Source organism: Gordionus sp. m RMFG-2023, chromosome 5 (assembly GCF_954871325.1).
Source record: "Gordionus sp. m RMFG-2023 chromosome 5, tfGorSpeb1-WG-v2, whole genome shotgun sequence".
NCBI classification, from domain to species: domain Eukaryota; kingdom Metazoa; phylum Nematomorpha; class Gordioida; order Chordodea; family Parachordodidae; genus Gordionus; species Gordionus sp. m RMFG-2023.
The window spans coordinates 25,383,475-25,409,451 of record NC_088779.1 but is presented as its reverse complement, the minus strand read 5'-3'; the positions used below and the strand labels follow the sequence as shown (position 1 = coordinate 25,409,451).

Below are 25,977 nucleotides of genomic sequence, written 5' to 3'. Positions count from 1 at the left end.
TAAATGGAGATGAGGAATACCTAAAGCAGCTCTGTTGAACTACAACGGTAGAGGGTAAAAGCGTTATAAAACCCACACATGATTTTCTAATGGGAGTGTATGGTAGAGACCTCTATTGTAAGAGTAAATTTCTACCTCGGTTCGTATCAAGGGGTACTAGTTAACTAAGATATTCCCACCTCCAATTTACAACGATTTTAAATTTTATTTAATAAACTTTCATTTGAATTTTTTTTATCTTAAATTGCTTGGAATATATTAATTAATAGAATCCTATAGTTTTTTTTGGTATAGATTTAAAAACTAATCGCATAAGACGCGAATTGGCACATTTTTACACCCTGAGAAGGTGCAAGACGATAAAATCCGACTTTGAATCATAATTTCTTCCAACATATTTTGGGATTGGTCTACTTTTTTAATGATAAAAATCTGGATCCCCAATTTGACCAGCAGTAATTTAAGTCTTTAATGCTGCAAACATTTTCTTGCTTGTTTTAGTATCTTTAACCCGCATTTCTTTAACTATTCTAGACTTGTCACATAATGATTTGCAATCACTCATTTATTTTTTCATATTTCTAGCTATTTTTATTGATTACCACGAGGAAAGCAAAAATAAACTGGGTCGGTCAGATTTAAATAATAAAATGCAACTAAAAAGAATTCATTAGTAAAATTCTGAAAGACATAATTAGATTTTAAAAAAATTATAAAACACTCAAAAATGGTTAGAAAAAATATATAATGTATGAAGGTTTAAAAAAAAGTTAAATTTAATTTATAAATATAATAAGCGGAAAAATTTCAAAAATAGAAGGAAATGAGAGAAAAAGCTAAAAAATGATTAAAACGGGTTAAAAATGTATATTAGATAAAAAGTGGGAAAAATTACGTTAATTATTTTTTTAAATAGTAAAGTACTTAAAAATGAGTAGAAAAAAAAATACAATTTCCTCGTTTTGCAATGGCTTCGTTATGTTTTCTCATCGTTTTGTCAACAAAATCAAGCAAACAGAATGATTAGCCAAACGAAACAAAATCAAACCTTAGGTCTGGTGCGACTTGATAAGCCAATAAAAGTCCGCAATACTCCTCTAAACTTCCGGGCTCAGATTGCGTGGCATAAACCCGTAACATTATAGATACAATTCAATTCAATGCAAAAAATAATTCCCTATCTATCGAGATTCGATCCGTTCGTTTAAGCTTAAAATCAAAGGTTCAACTTTAATAACTGTACACATGTAAATATGATGTTAGATAAATGAATATAAATATCTTTTCAATACAAATTATAATATTATATTATAAGTTTTAAATATTAAATTAAATGTCATCCAATTATTTAATATAAATAATAATAATAAATATAGTTATATTTATATATATAAAAAAAATTATTCAAAAAAAAACTTATCATTTTATAAAATTAAATAAATGAAAATCTATGTGCATATTATATTTTCGAAATATTATTTATATGCATTTTTTTCAAAAAAATAGCAATTTAATAATGATTGAATATAAATTTTCTAGTTTATATTTAGCAAATGAAATAAAAATAATTAAATTGACGATTTATAGCAATAACTTAAAACTAAAAATTGCACTATTTATAAATAATATTTTTTTTAAAGATATAATATGTTTAAAAATAATAAACGAATTAAAGATACATTTCAAAAAAAGTGATACGTGAGTATATTAAACATTGATGATTAATGTGAGGTTATCTTGTTCACAATTTAAGTCCCATTTCCTAAAAGCAGGTGGATGGATAAAAAATTTGCTTGAAAAGATTTGTCATAAGAAGAAAAAAACCACTCTGAAGATTTATTATTAAGATACCAGTTTAATAATTATATAATTTTCAAATGTAAATTAAAATAAAATTTTGCTAGTAATCGTAATATATAACTCATAATTCCATCAATTTGGTTTCTAAGAGAATATTCAAAAAAAAAGAAGAAAATTCTAAAAATATAATTTAAATATATTGTTATAAACTCATGAAAGTTCAAGGCTAATAAAAGAGAAAGAAAAATTTCAATGTTTCTTTAGGTAATATACGATAAATATCTGGCTTATGGAAAATAAAAGAGTGACAATTAGCACTTCTTTATGACGTTCCCAAAATCTTCTGTATACTGTTTTATGGCCATTAGCATTTGAGATATTTGAAGTCAATAAATTCCGGTTCACGCTGGCATCGTTTTTATTCACCATTCGTTTTTTGATAGAATTTTCGTTATTATCGGTGCCAGATTTCGAAGGATTTGGCGAATCAAAATTTGGGGCTTTAAAAATTCAAAATTTAATTTATTTATTCTCTCTAAATTATAAAAAGTTTATAAAATTAAATCATTTTATTTAAGAAAATTTGGCAAATAGGTAAAAAAATGAAGGGACAAATCACGTGTTCATTTTATAAACTTTGACGTGGTCTAAAAATAGTATATAAGAGATGACTGAGTGCCGCCAATTTCATAATAAATAATGGTAGTCACCATGTTATCTCTAAATTTTATACGCTTACGCGCATTTACAAACAAGTCCTATCAAATATTTTTAAAATTATTTTGTTAATTTTTTATAACCCTTGTAATTATACTATAAATCAGAGTGTCGAACCGAACCTCCAAAACCTTTATAATTAACCTAAACATTTTTGAATTTTTTTTTGAAGAGCTAACTGAAATTTTAAAAGCTTTTATGAACTAGATAAACAGGTTTAAACGGGTTCATATAGGTTTTTATTTTATAAGTAATAATTAATGGAATTTAAAAAATTACATAATTTTTTATTATTTTTATCATTTAATAATGACTAAAAATGTCACACGATTAGTCAAATTTAACCTAGTTTTATAAATTTGAAGAATTTCCGTCTATTCGATCTTCCTTCCTTATCTCGATTTAAATAAACTTTCACTAGGCCTAAGGTGATTTCCAGAATTTCTTTTAAAGCGGTTTCTAGGCCATGTATTCAGCATTTTTTTAAAAAATTAATTTCCAAACTGTCATATCTGTATTTAAATATTGTTAACATAATATCTTATGTTAAAGCATTTTAGTTTTAATATTTCAAAATGATATATAAATTTGAATATTATAAATACTTTTATAACCTTTCAGTATATATATATATGCAATCAATACCTAATTATAAAACAAATATATATATCGCTAGTTCTTGTATTAAAAACACGATAAATAATAATTAGTTAATAGAAATGAATTCAAATGGAAACTTGAAGTTATAAAAGGATACTAATTTGTGGAATTATTATTTTTTTTTGTATAATGTAAAAAAATTAGTCGTTGTCGAATTTAACATAATAGTCAATTATTTTTGTATTATACATTAGTGATCTGCAATGGGCCTAACATTTCAAGCACGGCCAGGCCCGAAATTTTTAAAAAAAAATTTATCCTACCCAGCACGGTTTCGAAATAATTTTTTATTTTGATTTGTCCCGAAAAGCCTGGTCCGAATTTAAAAAATATAATTTATCAGCCAAGCTAGGCCTGGCTCAAATTTATTTAAATTTTTTTTTTTTATTGTAAAAAAAATATTAGCGCCTTCTTGTTTCTTGCAAGAATTTTTAAAATATATCTATTTATCTGACAAAATGAAATATCATATTAAAAAATTTAACTCCAACGTAACGCGACCCGATATTTTTTAAAAAAATATTAGGCCCGATCTAGCCCGAACCGAAATTATTTTTCTCGGGCCGGGATGTTAATTATAAAAAATTAATTCGACAAATAAGCTTTTTGTTTGGAAATAAATTTTAAAAATCTGCTGGAAACATGCTAGAATATCTCTTGGAAAAAATTTACTGTCTGGAAATGGCTCAAGATGTTTATTCTTGTTTTTTAGATTCTTAGAACTTAGTTATCAAAGAATCTTCCTTTTTTTTAAAAAAATTAACCGTTTTTTTTCAGCTTTAATACGCTTTTGTTAAAAAAAAAATTCAATACAGTTTTTATGTAATGTTTTAAATATGTTATTTTTTTAATAAATCATATATTTTTTTTCTGATAGTTAAACACTAAAAAACAGAGCTACAAATATTCTCACCAGGATTTTTAACAGGGGACCTATAATCAATCGAAGCGACATCCTGCTCGGTCAAGAAGTTATCGTTGGAGGTCGAAAAGGTTTTTCGGGAAAATTGTTTCGATGTTCTATAAGCGAGTTTTTCCTTCCCGTTAACATAACTCCTTTCGGTTTGAATAAGAGATAATTTAGGAAGTGGACGTTGTTTGTGCAAGGTTTTGGTGAGTATTTCGAAAGCCTTTTCGTATTGATAAAGATCATTGTGAGGGTCCCATGGTCTGAGACTTTTTTTTTTAATTTTAAAAATGAGTTAATTGGATGTAAAAACGAGACTGCCATTTTAAACAGGTGGAATTTGTTTTTTTAAAAAGTAAAAATTCTTTTAATGCAATTTAATATGCAGTAAATTGTTTAAAAAAAAATCAACGAACATTAACTTAATTTAGGCGTTACCAACTTTTTGTAAATAGTATATAAATATTTATCACCTAATTCATCTTCTAAAATAAAATATGATAATAAACTAGAAATAAAAATTTAAAGAATTCTAAAACAAACGAAATTATATATATAAAAAACAAATTTTCTCCCAATATTTTTTTAAAAGTAAAAATAAACGGTAAGACTAGTAGCTGTGTCCTGGTTCGACTTAATTTAGACATTTAATTGATTTAAAATCTTTTGAGCTAAGACACCCTATTTTGGCTTGTTTTAAGTATATTGTGGCATTGTTATTTTTAGTATTTTATTCGTAATTTCTTTCAAATCGACCTAGGACACTCTAGAAGGTGATAACAAAATAACTTTAACTAATTTTTATTATTTTTGCATAGTTTAATAAAAAAATTAAGGAAATGGTTGAATACATTCCAATCTAAAAATTATCGACGTCCCATTTTCAAAAAAAAAACTGAAAATATTAGTTGTTTTATTTGATTTGGCATTACTCGCAATATTTATAGATCCAATCTCCACGATCATTTCTCTCACCCTCTGTGTTGACATTACCGGCATTAGCTACGTTCTCATCTCTACTATTCTTATTTTCCTTCCCCGATAAATCGTCTTTTAAATTTGTGATATCCTCGAAAAGGTATGGTTGATAAGGAGAGTTTTGGGCATTTAAAATTTTTTCCCTCTGGGCCGTTTCAATCGCGGTTTTGGCGACCGTAGCGGCCTGTTGGTCTTCGTCTAGAAGGGCCTGACTTACCCCTGACCAGAGGAGAGCACTTTCGAAAGGGGATTGATTTTTCAAAGGAACCAAGAACCGAGTTTGGCGAGTGGAAAGAAGAAGCGATATATTGGTGGCGTCCCAAAAAACACTGCGGGAGGACGGTGAGCGGTCCAGCTTTTATAAGGTGATAGAAGAAAGTTGCAAAAATCAGTTTAAGTGATCAATATTGATATTTTTTAAAAAATTATTCAGATTTTATTGAGAAATAATATATATATATATATACCTCATTTTCCATTTCTTTGATAAATATTTTCCCATCCCAATGTCCATCTATCTTAGCCAGAGTATTATTTTCGCCAAACTTAATTCTTCCGGTTATGGCATTCGCAGAATCAGCGCTTCCAAACATTGGCTGAAATTTAATTTTAATATTTTAATAAGCGTAAAGTTGTTTCTATTTTTTAAAAATTAGAGTTAACAAGAAAAGTATATCTCTTCCACTAGAATCTTAATCTTCATTTATCCCGATGACAGCATTCTATTTGAGTAAAAATTATAGTACAAAATATTTGTATTCTAACAAATGGAGTAATCAGCTCCTCTCCAAAACAAATTGAGATTTATTCCAAATAATTAAAAATTATAATTGTACAACGTAGTTTCACGATATATATATATCATTTCCACGTAATGTACTAATATTTTAAACGATTCGTTATTTGAACAGAAAACCCCAAAGATACACCGATGCTTTAAAATGTCAACAGATACTCTAATAAATGCAAGTATACATCATTATTATGGCATCGTGGCATCTAATAGTGACTTTGAATAGATATCGTTATTTTATGAGTTCGATAACCGACTTTGATTGCTAACACTTGAAAAGTTAAAAATTGGAAGGAAATATTAGGCGAGATAAATTAATTTTTGCTCTAAACGTTCCCTTAAAAAAGAATTGTTTTGATTGATTGTACATCATTATATTTAAATAAATTCAAAAAAATGGGAAGCAAGCCTAAATAGTAAATACTTTGAGTTTGAATTCAAGGAGAGACGAATACCCCGTGAGTTCGCAAGTTATCGAAACCTTCCCACCCAACTCCATCGTCAGATTTCCCATGAGGATACCCTTGCAGTGAGCGTATGGCATAGTTATAACGTAGCACTCGCCTCGTGGAAGTAAAGTTATCTTGGCCGACCCATCCAAGATGGCGGATATGGAGTTGCCTTATTTTTTTTAAAAAAATAATAGGGCTCATCAATTTTTCGTAAAGTTCCTTATCATCCTATTCTCTAACTACCTTATTATACCTTCTGTGATAAACAAAGTTAGCTGTATTAAATACATTTTCATGCATATTTAAAATAATAATGAATAGTACAATTAATTTTACAAAAAAAAGAAGAGTGATATTATTCTCTAAATAAATCCTATTATTTATTTAGGTTAGTGTTATTGAAAATCCCGATTTGAGCCGATTTTTAAAGATTTTAGTCACGTGCTTCGAGATTTGGCAAGTCCAAACTGTTCTGCCATCTATGAGCAAAATCTCCGGGCTTATACGATATTATTTGAGGCTAAAATCTTAAACGAGCGGTAAAAAAAATCGACCCTAAATCGGGCTTTTTAACAACACTAATTTTGGGTTAGTAAAATAGAATCTATAAAAACCATAAAATTTTGAACGCGTCAGAATGGCTCCGGATATGCAGTAGCCATCTTTTCTGTTGGTGACGTAGAATGCCGATATAGGTGGATGATGTGATACCTGAAAAAACATTCAAAATTATTATAACTAAAACCGATCCATTAATAAAAAGTTAAAGTCGAATTATTATATATAAAAAAAAAGAAGGTGTAGTATACCTGTTCAGCCATATAGAAAGTACTACTATCGTTTTTGGGATTTTTCCACATGCACCTAAAAACTTCTCCGAGCACCGGATTATACGGCTTTTTCAAACCCTTACATAAAAAATAATTAAAATAAATATCAGATTTACAATGTAGTATTTTTTTAAATGGAATCATGTTATTATAATTTTTACAGGAGAGCAATTTTTTAAAAAAAAATTACGTTTCGATTGTTTTCAATAAGTTTCTTATATTGGTCTTATAATTTGACTTGTATATATTTAGGTATTTATCATGTGAATAGAAATATAATTATCAGAGACCTGCAGAGGCACCATTTGCACGGCCCGGCCCGGTTTTAAATTTTTTAGGCCCGGCCCGGCCTGTATATTTTTTAAAAAAATTTTTTACGGCCCGGCCCGGATTTAAAAATTTAAGGCCCGGCCCGGCTCGGAATTTTTTAAAATTATATTCGACCTGGTATATACAAAAATTCACCTATGAGGTATTTTACCATATTTTTCAGCGAGTATTATCGCTTATTATTTAAAAAATACATGTAAAAAGCTAATATTTTAAGAATATTATATTGAATTTATAAAAATTATAAAACTGTTATTTATAAAAATGGATATTTTGAGCATATACTATATTTTATATTGCATTTATAAAAATAAAACTAATATTCATAAAAATGGTAATAATATTTTGAGCATATACTATATTTTATATTGCATTTAAAAAAAATAAAACTAATATTTAATTTATAAAAATGGAAAATATTTTGAGAATATAATATATTGTATTTAATTTACTATTTAATTTATAAAATAAAAATAAATCGCTATTTAAAAAAAATGCATGTATAATATATAGTATTTTGAAAATATAATCTTATTGCACAATATTAATATAATTTATTTTATAATATAAATTTTTAACAAAAGAAGATAATTGTATTATATAATATTGTAAAAAAAAATAATGAAAAATGTTGGATTAAAAACTTTCATGACTCAAGGTAAAATATAATAAATGCAATAAATATTTGACAGTTTGCAAAGTAAAAAACCAGCATGATTGATGAAACATTATAGTCAAGAAAGATATTAAAAATTCACAAATTATCATGAAGAAAGAGAAGCATATCTACCTTTTCAGGTTGAAGATTACTTCTTTTTTCTTCAAGAATTCTCGTAATGGAAAAATTCCGCTCACAGCTTGCACTTGAAGCAGGAATTGCTAATTTTGCTAAAATTGGAAATTCGCTTTGATGAGCCGCCCACCACTCTAACAAATTATCCACCTTAAATGTTTCATCTATTTTTTTATTTATGTAATTACAATATTCATCATCGGGTATTGACATATTACCAGAATTACCATCGCCCCATTTGTCATAAAACGATTCAGTTTGTTTAACAACAGTCGTAATTTGACTGGTCGATGGTATTTCATTTACTTCCTGAGCCTCTTGTAATTTAATATGATCTTTTATATAGTTTTCCGTCATCTTGCGATCTGTCTCTGACAACATACGTATGAATTTGGGACAGAGAAAAAGAGAAATAAAATGATACATGTGTAAAACAAATTTTTCAATTAAAAAATGTTTTATATTAAGTAAAATCAAGTTTATTTCTCCTTTTTCGCTTTGAAAGGTATTACAAACTTCAGTTCATAATACCAAATTACCACTTTAAAAAGAGTACAAGAGTCCGACTGTAACTCACCAATAGCTGTTAAAATCCTCAAGAATTTTGACTAGATCCTGAAGGATCGGAAAGTCTATAATATAATACTTTTCCGATCCCCATGTTCTTGAAGAACTTTTATAATTTCTTCATTTTGAGAATAAACAAAATTGAGCATATTGTATTTAGAGTTCCAGCGGACTTCTATATCCTGATAAAGGGCTTTCAAATGCTGGCATTTATTACTTTGTTTTAAATGCCCCACTAATATTTTAGTATTATCTATTGTTGATTTTATTAATGGGGCATTACTTTCCAAATATTTGAAGTTAAATGAATTTCTTAAAATTGTATTTAATATATGACAAGAACAATTTAATCGTTCATTTAACTACAATGCTTTTGAATTTGCAGGAAATTAATAATTAGATCGATCTGTGGGTTGTTAGGTAGTGTTAACCATCACCCAATATTATATTAATCATAACTATAATATAATATAATCTTATAACCATTAACTAATAATGTAAAAATTTTTATAAAAAATATCAAGGCCCGGCCCGGGTTTAACAATCTTAGGCCCGGCCCGGATATATTTTAAAAAAAAATTTTTAGGCCCGGCCCGGATATGTTTAAAAAAAATTTTTTTTGGTATGGCCCGGCCCGGGTATATTTAAAAAATTTAAAATACGGCCGGGCTTAGGGCCGGGCTTGCAGGTCTCTGATAATTATATATATAAAAAATTGATTTATGTAAAAAAAGTCATTTTTGACAGGATATGAAATAACCTAATTTTCAAGCGACGATACACATATATACTAAAGTAATGTTTGATCAATTTTAAAAAATAATACTTTAGGTTTTTTGTAAAAGCCGGACATATACCATTTGGTGACGATTTTGATCCTAGAATAAGGGTCAGACATATCTTGAGCTCTGTGATATTATAAGTTTAATATTTATATTACAATAATACGGGTTATTAAAACCCTAAACAAAATATCATTGATATTAGTTCTCTATTAGGATACAACATTATGTCACCGAAGAGGGCAGGAAAAAAAGCGTTAAACATGAACCCTGCCTATAACAAAGACTTTTTAGCAGAGCGATGCCGGCGATATAAGTGATCTAAGGATATCTATGTCCATGATAGAGATTTACCGGCTTAAAAAAAATTGTTCAAAAATTTAATGTCTATAAGTTAAGACTTACTGAGCTAAAATGTCACTGTGATAATAATAATCGGTGAGCTTGTCCAAAAAGGATCGAGGCTCTAGAATGAAGGTAGGCAGCGTTACCTTCGATAAATCCATCCCTGGTTTCATCTAGTTTTTAATTATAAGAAATTATTATAGAATAAACGAATAATAAAAGAAAAATGAATAGTTTTCCAATGTGTATTGTATTTAATCATTGATAATCAAAATTCTGCTTTTACAAAACTCCATATAGCATTCTAAGAGAAGGTTTTGAAAGATCTGTTTTAAGTTAACTTTAGTTCCAGATAATTTAAAAGAGTTAACAAATTATTTTAGCTATAAAAATTATCTTTGAACTCTATATTTCTAAAACTAATCTCATTGATATATTTTTTTCTCAGCAAATGCATCAATTTTATTTGAAGAAATATGTAAAATCATTATTTAATGAAGCTCAGTAAAAGGATAGAATTCTTTAATTAAATTATTAAAAATATCTTACTTTAGCTGCATTTATTTTCTTAAATATGCATAAATTATTTTTTTTAAAGATAATTGTGAGATATATTGAAATATAAATTTTCAGTGCTAGTTGGAAAATAGAATAGTTTAGAATGCAAAGCGAGTATATGACTTTTACCTGCTTAATCAAAGCCCAGATAAGGCTCTTGTTTTCATCGGGCAGAGTTTCCTCTATAATTCTTCGAGTCGCTTCGCCTGTTCCGCCCTCTTCTTTGTCGGTTTCCCCGTCGTTGTCCTCTTCTACGTAGACCGTCGACTCCTTTTCTTCCTCAGCATTGTAACTCTCGGCGGGGGACACGCCTCTGGAAGATGGCGTCGATGATGAGGTGGCTACGATAGACGAACGCGAAGAAGAATGATCCGACCAACCAGAAACTTCCATGCTCTGATCATCACGTGTCGGAGGAGAAAGTAATGGAGAAGAAGCCGTTAAATGGTCTAAACAAAAGGATGACGTGGAAGCTGGTTGAGGAAAAATATATAATGGGGAAATGGATTAATAAAACTTGCAAAATGACAAAATAATTTTATTTTTTGAAGTACGATTCAAAAGATCGAACTGGGATTCAAGAGAACTCTCGGAACCTGGACAAATTTAGGCACTCCACTTTTTAAATAATTTATAGGAAACGGAACCATATCCAATTTTATCTGGAACCATAAATATTTAGAACCCTAAGGCTTTTTTAGTCGGTCTAATGATATTAAGAACAATGCCTTTTAAACCCTAACCACATCTACGTAACACTTTATTTGGGAACAGGGTGAGAGTACTGCAGATTCAGGTGACGAGGCAAGCTATTTTGATCGGGGTTCGATTCCCCATGGAATTCATTTTTACCCAACCTCTTGGGTCAGGCGAGCCGGGGTAAAAAAAATTTGGGGGGCAACTTGTGCAATTTTTTTTACTATTCCTCTTGACTGAAGAGATATCCATCATTTACGCCCTGGTCAGGACCACTAATAAAAAATCCATTTTGCTATAAGAGCAAGATTTTAAGATTCAGGGCGGGGTATCCCTAAAATAGCTTAATAAAAATAAAACACCATAAATTGAAAACCATGATCTAGCGTATCGACATCATGATCTCCGGGACCTCTGAGAGTTGATAATGGCTCGGAAATTTTCTTGGACCTAATTTTTTTGACATTGAAGGTGTCATCGACGTGTCTCATTTTGCCGCTTTCACTTTGTATCGTATTATATTCCTCCCGTTCAAACACTTGGTTATCGTCACTGTTCAGCAAGTCGGGAATAAGGGGATCGAGATTTGGTTGTTTATATTTATCGACTGAGGAAAGAGAAGAAGTCTTCATCGATCTCATGAGAAGGCTAGAAAATTTAGTGGCCAAGTTTATGGCATCCATCCAGCATTTTCCTGGAATATAAAATTGTATTGCGGTTGAAAAAATTTTTTTTTAAAGTGATTAAGACGTTAGCGAGTCTTAGATATTAAAAAAAAAAATTCGCATGCACACTCACATTAGTCCCATTCGTTTTTTAAGTAATTTTGTTACCGTTAAAGGTATAACTTTTTTGACAACAATTATTTATTAACATTGATTAATTGTATTATTATTTTTAAAGGAAAAGTTTAAATTAAATAAATAATTGATTTGATATTAAATAGCGTCCTGGATTCTCGAAAAATTTTAGCAATTCCATGATTAATAGAAAATATTTTTTAAGTATTATAGCCTTTCCTCAAAACTGTTATGGCTGCTGAACTCTTAGAGAAAGACACAATTTATATAGCAGATTGTGTAAGGGCGAATCCTTATGCATAGCCATTGCAATTTCTTGATACAACGAGCTTTAAACACGACTTAAATACCTGCAATTCGTGAACCACCAGGGCTTTTTAGATTCGTTAGGGCCTAACGGAATTATCCTGATTCCACTTGAAATGGAGCCAATTTCTCGTTCAGGTCTATTTTTGTATAGATTGATTAGCCCTATCCAACTAACCTCAAAACGTATTCGAGCTAAATGAAAATCTTAAAATTTCCAAATATTCAGAAATTTCAGAAAATATATCCACAATCTTAACTTTCTTCCGTAAGCTTGCATTATCCATCTTCAAAGATTTCTCACATCTGCAAACTTACTCGCGATCCTCGAGAAGGCTTTTTCCTCGTATAAAGTCTGGCCGTAGCTATCCTTTATTAAGCTTCAATGACAGTCTTCTCTCCATAGACTTCGCTAGACTTACTCTTCCTTCCTTATTCTTCACATTTTACGCTATATTATCTTTATTTATTTTTTTTAATTTTGGATTTGTTTCTTTTTTTGTATATGGACAATTATTTATTTATTTTTTAACATAAATATTGCATATTTTAAATATTTAAAAAATACTCCATCTTGTGGAATTTATATATATAAATATATTGTTTTCCTATTATATATTATTATTCTAAAAATTGTTTAATAGGTATAAAAAATATATTTTTTAAATAAAAAGTTATATTTTTTTTCTTATAAACAATTGTAAAAGGATTGGAAACGTTAGAAGGAAGGGTTTGAAAGACCCTGCAGCTTGTAAAATATAAAATTGCTAAAATAATAACAATTTAAAATGGCATATTAAAAATTACGAATCCATGATTGTTACATAACCCATTTCAACACGATCTAAAATACATAATGGTTATTTATTTTCTTAAATTGATAAGATAAATTATTTTACCCGTCTAAATTAGTTTTCGAAATTTTGATCACATTTTATTTTTTTTAATCAGCTGATAATTAAAAAGCAAGAATTTACATTTGCATGTCGGAAAAAGTTGGATATAAAAAAATAATATAAAAATAACCTGCTTCTTCGTTGGGCGCGCGGAAAATGAGAGAGGAGGAGGGTAACGGAATTGTTATAGCTCCTAAATTTTCACCCTTGGGTCCCTATTTTTTTAAAAAATAAAATTGAATATTATAAATTATAATATTTTCTGTTTAATTTTAAATTATTACAACAAAGACAAGATTATATTTTATATTCAAAAATGAATAGAATTGAGTTATTCGCAATAAGAATCATATTTCGCATTCTTCTCGAAATGGTAGACGTAGATTTATTCCATAATAATCTTGTAAAGAAAGAAAAAACAAGATTTGATTTAACAGAGTTTGAAACCGTGGAACCCCCTTTTTTCAAATTTTTTAAAAATCAAAACTATTTTTTTTAAAAAATACATATTCAAAACCGGAAATATTCTTTAGTTCCGGTTCGAAACTGATTTTTAAGAACACATATTGGTGAAATATTCTTCTATGTTACGAAAATTTTAGAAGGTGTTCCAGAATTAATCTGGGTCATTAAAACGTTCCAGCTTTCTCTTAAAATGTATCGAATATTTAAAAAAAATATAATAGCCAACGAAAACATTTTAATATAAGAGGAAAATAAAAACGTATTATTTCCAGAACGTTCCAAGCTTCTAGATCCCTGGTGACTAATTTGAATAATTATTATTTTCAAATACTAATTTTTAGAGTGGAGTTATTAATTCATATTTAAAAATACGAATTTTGAAAAAAAAGGTATCCATAATGTTGAATCTATGGGGATGCATTTTTTTTATTTATTATAGCCAATTCAAAACTTTCCTATAAAAAAAAATCGATTTAAATGAAAAAAAATTTATTATTCATCGTCTGAGTAATAAAAATAGCCTGGGCATAACATTTCTCTAAGAAATTGAAATGTTTTTTTTTTCAAAAAAGTGTTATAAACTTAGATCAAAATTTTATATATAAGGTTCCGGAGGCCCAAAATAGAAGCCGGGAAATTATTACGATATTGCGCGTGAGCACTAGGCCCATTCAAAAAAAAAAGAATTAAAATTCGAATATAATAAAATATTCGTATCCGATCCTTTCGAACATATCGGTATTCGTACGAATAGTAGAATATACTATTCTTATTCGGATTTAAAAGAATCGAGTAAAATTTATTATTATCCGTTTTTGAATAAGACTAGTGAGCATTGTATTGAATCCACCTAATTCCCCGATTCATAATGAATATAAGGACGACTCACTTATTGATTTTTTGAGAGGGGAAGGAAGCTAAATTTAATATATATATATTTTTAAAAAAAAATTAATTTAAATTTATTCATAAAAGATAAATTTATAAATTGATATTAAAGATTTTAAAATTATTTTATTTATAAGATATTTTTGGCTTTCTTAACCAAAAAATAATAATAAAAATTACTTTCGTAGGAAAAAAAAACGAAATAATTAAAATCCGGTTTAATTAGAATTTTTTTATTTTTTAAAAAAAGTTTAACTTAAATACTAATTAAAAATAATTATAATAAGTTCCCGTTTTCCTGTAAAGATATCGTAAAATTTATATTTTGAGTATTTTTTTTTATAAAAAATAAATAGATTTTTAATATGCCACGCCACCCAATCGCAAATAGTGTTGTTATAGATTATATACACCAAAAATTTAATATAAGATATGGATACATCAAAAATAATAATATAATATATTATAGAAATGGATTTGAAACGCAAATCCATTAACGGAGAGCGAATTACAATGAATGAGTCTCGCTAGATTCGCGCGTGTCATAAATTTTGTACGCTTGGCGATATCGTTTATAAATTTTAAACGCCACGAAAAACACCTAACTCCTAATTTATTAGGGATGAAAAAATAAATGTTGTAAATTAATAAAAGACGTTTGCTTTGTCGCCCTATGTAAGAATGAGATGACTGATCCTGAAAGATTGAAGACTTGCAGATGCAGAAACACCAATTTATGTGCAGTTCTTCTACGATATTCTTAAGAAGAGTGAGTGGGAAAGGGGGCGGTGCATATCTATTGTGGAAAAATACAGATTTTTAATGTGGGTTATATCCTGTTAACATAAATTTAAAGTGCGCAATATATATAAATATATTAAAATAATAATGTAATTAATCAATTACCGCGACACCAACGATACAATTTATAATTGCTTGTTTTAAAAAGAAATAAAACTACGTTTCATTTTATAAAGTTAGTCTCATTTTATTATGGTAACATTTTGATTATCTAAGGAATTTGTAATAAAAGGAATAATAAAATTGAATCAATAAAATATGTAGAATATTAATTGTATAGAAGAAAAAAATAAAATGATAACGAACTATTATATTGAGTATATATAAAAAAATAGATTTTATCAATTATACCATTAACATTATATAATCTCAAAAAAAAAATGTCAAAGACCTGAAGTCAGGTCTAAAACCAGGTTTTTTATACGGCCAAATAGGTCCGCTAAAATATTTCAACGGGTGGGGGGGGGGGAGATTAGTCATTTTTTAAATCGAATATGGCAAAAAAAATTGTCACAAAAAAATAAAAATATTGCCTTTTAAAATAATTATATATTAATAAGGTGTAAGAGGTCAATCGATAAAAATAATATAATTCATTTTGTTATAATATTAAAAAGAGCCATTTTTTATGAATATATTTTTCGAATCATGATTAAGTGTTGTTAAAAAGGCTCGATTTGACAAATTTCAAATCACATTTTAGCCAAAAATAATATAACGCACGCCTCAAGATTTCGTTAATAGATGTCCTGCTATCAAATGGAAAAAATCTCCCGATCTGCGTAATAAGTTTTGGTTAAAATATTGTGTTTTTCCGCCGTTTAACAAGACTAATATGTGTTAGGTCTCATTCATAGTAAGCGGGCATCGCTGGATATTTTTCAAATTAACATTTTAGCCAAAAATAATATAACGCACGCCTCAAGATTTCGTTAATAGATGTCCTGCTATCAAATGGACAAAATCTCCCGATCTGCGTAATAATTTTGGTTAAAATATTGTGTTCTTCCGCGTTTAACAAGACTAATATGTGTTAGGCCTCATTCATAGTAAGCGGGCATCGCTGGATATTTTTCAAAAACAAGCCAAATAATAAATAAAATTTATAATGACTGCCCGATGTGATGAAATGAATTACCATCGCTATAGAATTATACATTTTTACCTAATATTTTCTCGTTTTGAAAAAAATAGCCAGCTATTGCGACGAGACCTTGGTTAACCCTTATTTTTTAAATTTAAATTCAATAATATTATAAAAACAAAATATCTATAATTATTTGAGCCCTTATTTTAATAATATATTGATTTAATATTTGGCTAACTTATAATTAATTCGGATGTAGTTTATATAACACATGTTTAGATTTAATTTAAGCAAAACATCAAAAATTAAAATTTAATTTTTTTTAAAAAAAATTATAAATTATATATTTGTTATATATAAATAATAAATTTTTTTAATTTATAAATATGGATATATTTGTGGTAATGTATTTATATGACAAAATACTTTTTAGTCAATTCAATATTGCTAAATTTAAGTTTATTTATATATTCCACCAGGAAAATTGGACGAGGAGTTATTTTTCTTCCAGGGTATATTTTTTTTTTATAAATAAAATTAGATTTCGATTTTTATAAAATAAAATAATGATTATTGCCAATCCTATTTCTGACACTTCCTTTTTTCTTAAACCAATAAAAAAAATTGAAATTTGGTTAAAATTAGTGCTAGCGAGCTGTCATTCATTTCCATGGCTTTTACAAAGGATCATATACTTATTATCAATGTATTATAACCAGTGAAAAGTGCTTGGTTTTTTTTTTGTTTTTGGGTTTATATGATTTTATCCTGTTATTTTTAATGCCAGGTAAAATCTAAACATTTTAAAAGTAATTTTACCGGGTGATTTGGTATTTTTAAGGTCAACCGAGCAAAAAAAAGAGTTTCAGCAAGATTTTTGCATGATTTATTTCAAGATGATATATGACTAGTATTTTTATTTTATCGAATGGTTTAAGTTTAATAGCTTACAAAAAAAAATCAATATTTTTTTTAATACCAATTATCATTATTAATATTTTAAAAATAAATTCCAGTAATGGGAGATTAAAAAAAATATAAAAAAAATTAAAGAAGGAAAATTTTAAAAATCGTAAAAAATTTAAAATTATTTCCCATTTTTGATTAATTTAGATATCGATGGCGATGTGTAGTGTCGCTTATCAATCATATATAATTGTATCAATCAAAGACTTTTAATATTTTTTTTTAAAATGTGAACATTTGGCGGTATGACTGGTTGTTTTAAATAATTATGGTTGTATTTTGTATGAGCAGTAGATGAATGCTAAAACGGTAGATTATATGATTTTCCAACTTATTAATTGATATAAATTTAATTTCATTAATTTTTAAAATCGGTCCGGCGAGAGTTTTTTGTAAGTCAGCTGGATCCGGATTTTAAAATTATACCATTTTAATCCGGGACGTGTTTCGGGCCGGGTTCTGTCTACAGGTCTCTGACATTGAGAAGCTGCACGAGCGATCCGATCCGAACTTGGATCGGTTATTAAACAAATTCTTTAACTCGGTCGGGTCGGGTATTGATTTTATAAATTTTCATCTGGACCATACCAGATTTGGAAATCGCTATATTTTAATTTTTTTTTCCTACAAATGCTTAAACATTCTTTTCAAGAATATCATCAATTTTTTCCCATCTATGGCGCTAATTTTATTCGACTTCCAAGATTGATCGTACAAGGGATTAGTTTGTGATATATTTGTCTTCATTCATATGTTTTGGGGGACAAATCTATTTTTTTTATGGCGCGTAATGACTAGGTATCCTAGTTATATATTTAATTTTATGTTGAGTCATTATTTAGCAAAATTAACATTTCATATTTGAATTATAGAATATATATATTTTGCTTATTTAGGTTTGTTCTGTAGTATATTAAAAATTCGATTGTTTAATTTTCAAAGTTTTGACTACCACTTGAGTCGTTAACCACCCTTAACCCCTTCGTATTCCATTTTAAATAAGCATCCATCACGAGTATATATATTTAATTTTCAAAGTTAACTATGTGGGAGAAAGAGGTTGCTAAATTTGCAACATTATTGCCCATGTTCCAGATACATTGCTGGCCAGGTGGGCTCATACCAGTCTTAGGAATATCAGCTCATACTTCAACCCCTACAATAAATCTGTTGCGATGCTGAGGGCGGCAAGGAATACCTCAACTGGTTCGATGCTCATAGAGCCAGAATGATAACTGCTGTTAAGTCTTTAACTAGTATGTATCAAGACACACCAAACAGCTACAGAGGAAATAATCCAATAACTAAGTGCCTCCAAGTTTGTGCATATGCAAGATACAATACCTCTCATAGCGGAGGGAGACTCCTCTGGAGAATCGGCTATTTAGCATGAAACGTTGACATACCCCCCTATGAAAGTTCCACTAATATTCTATAGGCAGATATGAGCTGAAAACGGAAACTGAGAGGCTTACTCACCCCATATCTTTTTTCCCCAATACCATCAACTGTGTGAAGATAAATGCATCTGGGCAGACAACATCTTGAGATGACCTGTATCCTATTTGGTAAGTTGCTATCATTAATGAAATTATGGCACATCTCAAGATTGTCAAACCTAACAGTTTTAGCATAGCAGCAGTAAATGCGATTCTTGGCCATATTTTTCACCGTACATTCCACTTAGATGGAAGTTAACCATCAAATTGATCATCAGTTAATAAAAATCTTCCAACAAAGAATAAACATTAATTGAAAGTCTTTATTATTTCTGAAGCTATGGCTCGTGTCTTCCAAACTTGATGTTGCTCGCTAGTGTTGCCCCTATAAAGTTCCATGGAAAGTTCTACATAAGCGATTTAAGTGGGATGTATAATTTTCAGATTATTCCTTTGCTTATCGCAGTGGTATGAACTCATTAGTTTATGAATAAAGGGATGCTAATTTGCTAAGGCTGCGGTATATTATAATTTCGATTAATTATTACATTTTTATTAATATATTATTTTTATTGAAGTCATATTATTTTTATTATTGTGAATTTTCTTTTTTTTTAGAAAAAAAAAGGATTATTAATAGTATTATAAATATTATTTTAAAAGAATTATTTTTTCGCGATTAGGAAATAAAAACCAAAAAAAAAGGTTAAAAATAATTATTTTTATATTTTATATTGCTTAAATTATATATATTCTTACTTCATTTAGTGTTAATAAACCAAAAATAAATATTATTATAGTGTCTCGAACTTGTGTTAAATATTTAAAAGGAGAAAAGAAGTTAAAGAATTTAAAACACAGTGCAATCATAAAAGTATGCTCCTTTTTTTTCGTTCACGTCTAAATGAACACTAGGATATAAACAACACGCGTATAAAGGTTTTTTCAACGCATAACCCGTGTTTTGATTCAACGGGTGTTAAATGGCACTTTTTATAAAAAAATAATTTGCCATTTAAATGATAAATAGGCCCGTTTTACCCTTATAAAATGAAGCATAAAAGAAATTTTTATTTACCTTGGAAGTCCAAATAGATTCTCCGAGAGGATTAAAAATTTTGAAACAAAATCCGATCTTTTTTGAAGTTCTTTCGATCAGTCGGCAACAGGATAGCAATATGGTTCCAACCCATTTCCCGTACTACAAAAAAAAATATTTTTTAAAAGGTAAGGCTTATCATAACAATTGATTATGTATTCGTATCTCTTTGGATTAAGGCCGGGGATTTAGACTAGGGGTCAGTAACGGGCACGTTTCTAATAAAAATTAAAAATTTGGCGGGCGGGTTAAATATATAATTAAAACCAGGAGGGAGCGGGTTATCTTGAAATTATAAGAAAATGAGCAGGAAGGGCCTAAGTTTATTAAGAAATTAATTTATACCTCAGAAGTTAAAAGTAAAAAAAATTAATGAAGAGTAATTTTCAAATATTTGGCGGAAGTGGGATGGTCTGCCCATTTTATACCTCTAATTCGGATATATAAGATTCGATATGTAATCTTGTTAAATTTACAAGTGGCAGCACCTATGACGATAATATCAGCGTAACATACATTTAAAGGTCAGCTGTAAGTGTGCCGTTGGTTGTAGTAGATGCCATTAAAGAGTATTTTGTTTAAAGTGCCCCTTAATAATATTTCGTCTAAATGGCTTTCCATGTCGGAACTCAATATATGTACACTTTTTAATTCCTTTTAATAAATGAATCGTCAGTCTATGTTAGTATTAATGCCATTAGGCAGCATCAAATTTTTGGTAACAAGATTTAGAGGGGGGAGGGGGGATTAGGCAAATCAAAAACATGTTTTACTATTTAGAAAAACTATATTTTTTAAATTATGCAAAATCCCTCTTATTTTGCGTTTCAGGAATAGATTTCTTGTTTTTGATGCGAATCCTATCACAAACAAAGTTCTGGCATGATGTTATTTCCTTAAGGGCAGTAATATATAGGGGTTATATTCATCTTACATCCCCTTTTGGCCTGGTTATGACACTCACTATAATATATATCGTATTTTCCATTATAATTTACCAATTTATTATCTTTTAATTTTATCTTCCTTTTTTATTGATAATTATTTAATCTAATTTTACGGTCTCAATCAAAAGTTTACGCTTCGTATCCTAATAAAGTCTGTTTTTTCTTTAAAAAAAATTTTTTTTCCAATTATTTTTCATATACGAGCTACAAATACATACCGTTTTTAATTTATTTTTTATATTTTCCCTTTGCCCATTTTTTTAAAAAAAATATTGATTTTAATTTTTAAATTTAAACAAATTTCTTCTTTTTTAAAAAAAATTAAAAGTGTAAAATATAATTATTAGAACTTTTTAAAAAAATCTAAAATTTTGATTCAAAAATTACGTGTAATTTAAAATTTACCACTTTTCGTGATTATAAATTAATTTAAACAAGCATCATTAGGAAAAAAAACAATGAATAAATTCTTATTTTGCTATGGAATTTTTTTTACTTTCAAAAATTAAACAAAAAACAAAATTAGGTAGCCTAATATTTTAGCCAAAAAATATATTACGCGAGCCTGGAGATCGTGCTATAGATAGCAGAAATGCTTGGACATAGGGTAATATTATTTTGGCTAAATTCTTAATTTAAAAACGACTAAATCTACCCGTTTAACTATACCACTAGTAGGGGGGGGGGGAGGATCTAAAATTTATTTTCATATAAACCTAAAATCGTAGTTACGAATTCGCGAAGATTTGTGATGCATAGTAAATATATATATTTTTAAAAAAATGCTTCATTTTTGGCAGTTTGAACAAAATAAAAAAAATCTTTGAATCACAAAATTCAAATTTTTTTCTTGTAACATGATCAATTTTCTTGTGCATAAAAAATCACATCACAAAATATTTACCTTACAAATTAAAAATGAATTGGAATTTTAAGGTTTTTTAATTTTGTCAAAAAATCACGTTAGAGCTACCTTAAAAAAATTATCCGAATTTTTTTTTCTATCTTTGAAGTGTATTTCGAATTCTGATTTTCGGCGGTTTTCGCCAAATTTTAGCAGATCTTTTTTTTCAAAAAAAAACGTTTTACAAAATCTACTAAATTTTGAGCTTTTCTTTTCATTGTCGATATATATGGCTCAATGAAGAAGCACAATAAATATTATCAACTCTTGCCATCAATTCTTAGCGAATTTTCTTACGTGCGCTCTTGTAGACTGGACCTAATTAGCCGATTCGTAGCTACCACCCAACATATTTCAATAATACATATGGATTTTAACTAGTTGTTAAACGTATCGATTTAGCAAATTTCAAAATTAAAATTTTTATCCAAAGTAATAATACATTTTAGGCCTCGAGATTTCGTTAATACATGTCTAAACTTTTCTGCTAACTATGAATGCGTAATATTTTTTTGCCTAAAATATTGGGCTAATCGTTTATTAAAAATCGATCCGTTTAGCAACACTAGATTTGAATGGCAAAATCATTTTTGAGATTAGGTTTAATTTTTTTTTTGCAAAAATAAGATTTTTTGACATTTTCTTATCCCTTACATTAAGTATTTTTTGTTTTATAATTCCAAATTATTATACATCTGGAAGTACTCTCTGGATAGCAATTAAATAGTTTAGTATAACTGTAATAATAAATTTAAAATTATACCTATTATCTAATTTTTTTTTTAAAAAAAAATAAGCGCGATAAAATATAATCTTAAGAAACGTTGTCGTCCTCATCCTAACAAGCAAAGTTGCGTCATTCTTTTTATTCGTACCTAACATTTTTTTTCCAATGGAAAATGGATGCTTTTTTGCGAAATAATATCGCGTGATTATTTTAACTTTGCTGTTTGCTATACTTTTACATGAGAATAAAATTCGCAATTTTGATCGCTTACTAGGATGTAGGTTTAGGAACAAAAAAAATAAAAAGATAATTCGCTAACCTTTTCAGTCTTATCACTAGTATAAAGAATCAGGAGTCCGGGCTTAAGGACGCAAAACAGCTTGGTCCATCCTTTCAAACTACCCCTGACTTTGAGCCAATCAGAGAGAATAAGAACGGATGGGTCGTCCAGTAATTTGAGAAACTGTTGGGCAGCTTTCCTTTTTTCCATGGTACAAATTATGTTTACGATTTCTGTTTCTAGAATATTTTATGATTATTATTATTATATATTAAATCTAGTAAGAAAAAATTATAAAATTCATATTATTCTTCTAAACCAATCTTTATTTTAGCCATATGAAGTTGATATACTTGCATATGCATGGTGTCGCTTATATTGTTTCAAGCTAGCTTTCAGATTTGTTGCCAAGTTTACTCGAATCAGATATAAGCTACTCTTCGAAATGCCTTGTCGACATCATGCTTCTTATTTTGCTCATATAACTCATTTCCTAATGGTTCTGTTGAGTAAGTTCTTTGAAGCACAATAAGGACAAACATAATAATATTTAACCAAGAGATATTTCACGACTTTTATGTTTTGTGATAATGACAACTCTCTGTTGGTTTAGTTTCCAAATGTCATTGACATATTGTAGACACCAAATATGCTCCCAGTTGGCCACTTAATAAATAAATCCACTTATAATTAATTTGGTGCCAAATAGAGGCAATAAATTAAGCAATAATAATATTGACATGAATTATGATTTGTGTTTCAGGTTATTTTTGGCAAATTTACAGAAATATCGTTAATTTTTTAAACATACTAAAAGTTTTATGTTAGATACCGAAATAAGAATGGTTCAAAAAATTAGAAACCAGCTCTGCCCACAATATTCTCTGAACCAGTAAATAAATTTGTAAAAGCTGACCAGCCTTTAATAAATTTTTGGGTTGAAAAAATAATCATAAATTTGTATTTAGGAATCATTTATAACCATAGACCTATATTAACATGGACTCAACTCCCAATTGGACGATGTATTCAAAAACATCATTTTTTTGGACGCCATGTTTAAAATATCAGGTTTCCATTATCATATGCTTAACTTAAGATTTAAAAATCTTTCATCAAAAAAAAACAATTAAAAAAGATGTAAATATATTTCATGCAATTATTACCATATATACTAAGATATTATATGAGAACAATCCTTTATCAATATTGAAAATTATTTTGCTCATATAAAATCTTAAATTTCATTTAAAAAAACTATTCTATGAAAACAATCCTCTATCATTGATATTGTAAATTATTTTAATTAATTTCAAGGTATTCTCCTAATTTATCTTTATAAAATATTATTGAGCAAATTTCATAACAATAGAGGTTTAAGGAATAAAGATGTATATATCATATGTAAATTTATTTAAACTTTAAAACAAAATTGAATCAAAGCTAGTTTTTTTAAAAATTTAATATATTTAAAAATCTAATTATACACATTATTATCATAATATTTTTAATAATTTTACTATTATCAATGCACAAAAATATGAGAAATTTGCCTAATTATACACATTATCTTATTTATTTTAAATAATTTAACTACTACTAACAAACAAAAGTATGAGAAAGTTTTGTAATATATAGCACATTCTTATCAGTATATTCATTTAATCTTTCTTCTTGCTTTTTAAATATTTCTTTCAAATAATATATGCTTATATATTTTTTTAATTTACTGACATGTTGTTAATGTCAATAACTTGTTATTTTTTATTATTAAATTTATTCTTATCACTTTATGGTTATATTTAAATGTGGCCTAATGATAAAAATAATTATTTGAATTGTTTCAATAATTTGAATGCTCTATTTTTAACCAAACAAAAAATGTATAACCTGATTTTTCAAAAAAGAGGTAAAAACAATTTTTTGGACATAAATTAATTTTTTATGTTAAATGAATTATTTTAATTATTTTATATTTTTTTCATTTTGTAATTTTTAAATTTATTCCTCCAAAACTTTTTAAATTTTTTAATAAATAATTAATTAATTATTTTTATATTATATCTTTTTGAAAAATGTTAATCTTGCTATTTATAATATGTGATTTAAATATAATTAAGAAAATTCTTATAAATATCTAAAATGTTTAAACTTAATATTAATAAAAGCATACTTATTAAAAAAAATAAAGGATGCAAGTTCAAAATGGGAATATTTTTAGTTACATTATGTTTAATCATTGAGCAGTCAATATCAATATAAGTCAACATTTATAAAACCCAAAATAGTGATATAACAGCATAATGCTACAAAATAATGTTTAATAACACAGCTATGGCATTGTTTAACCATCCTGACAGTTGTTATAAATGATGTTATATTCTTATCTTAAAAAAACAAAACTTTAAGCAGACTAGGCCCAAGAAATTTTTACAAAAACTTCCAAGCTAAAATTTTTTAGACTTTATGCTCGACTATATAATCTCTGCTATGCATGATATCACTTAAACATATTTGACAAAATGATTTAATGGTAAACATGAAAAGGTAATCAACTAAATATAATCATCTTTAGCAAGTTGATTAAAATATATATTAATACCTAGTAATATAAACAACTTTAAATCCAAACCAAAAATTATGAAATTAAGCATTAAAAGGTCAAAAAATAATGGTCAAATATGTGCCATTCTAATATTAAGTGTATATCAATTGAGGTGAGTTTAGGATTGAGTTATAACTAAAAATGTTAAAAACTTAAGTGAAATATACCCAAAAGTTGGGAGAAGATTGTGTATAAATATCTACAACTTATGAATGTATAAGAAAGCTGCATTTGATAGAAGACTTTAAAGATCCCATGCTGTAAAACAAAACATATACTTTGTAAAAAGGATACGTCTCAAACCCGATGATGATGATTATGATAGAACAGACATTAAAAAGATGTTATTTTAAAAAAACCATCTGGGTTAAAAAAAATATATATATAAAATTGTAATAATTTAATGATATCAAAATTGTTTATAAAAACAAAAAACTTTATTGATCGTTTATGAATAGCCTTGTCATTATTGCCTTTAGAAAGTAAGCTTTAATCTGGAAGATATTTTTCGATAGATCTTCTATCATAATCAGCTGAAATAATGAATGAAATAATTATT

At 27.8% G+C, this 25,977-nt stretch overlaps 1 protein-coding gene across 1 annotated transcript; it reads right to left on the bottom strand.

Moving 5' to 3' along the window:
* Positions 1–1,544: 1,544 nt before the first annotated feature.
* On the bottom strand, positions 1,545–25,977 carry LOC135929339 (oxysterol-binding protein-related protein 5-like). The gene is made up of 15 exons (XM_065465873.1): positions 25,855–25,977; positions 22,853–23,052; positions 19,935–20,057; positions 13,341–13,425; positions 11,585–11,902; positions 10,642–10,985; positions 10,015–10,127; positions 9,654–9,735; positions 7,117–7,215; positions 6,922–7,018; positions 6,280–6,476; positions 5,530–5,658; positions 5,017–5,417; positions 4,091–4,353; positions 1,545–2,300 (listed from the first exon to the last, which is right to left on the bottom strand). Exons 2-15 carry the CDS (start codon positions 23,021–23,023, stop codon positions 2,050–2,052), a joined length of 2,673 nt encoding a protein of 890 aa, XP_065321945.1. The 5' UTR covers positions 23,024–23,052; positions 25,855–25,977; the 3' UTR covers positions 1,545–2,049.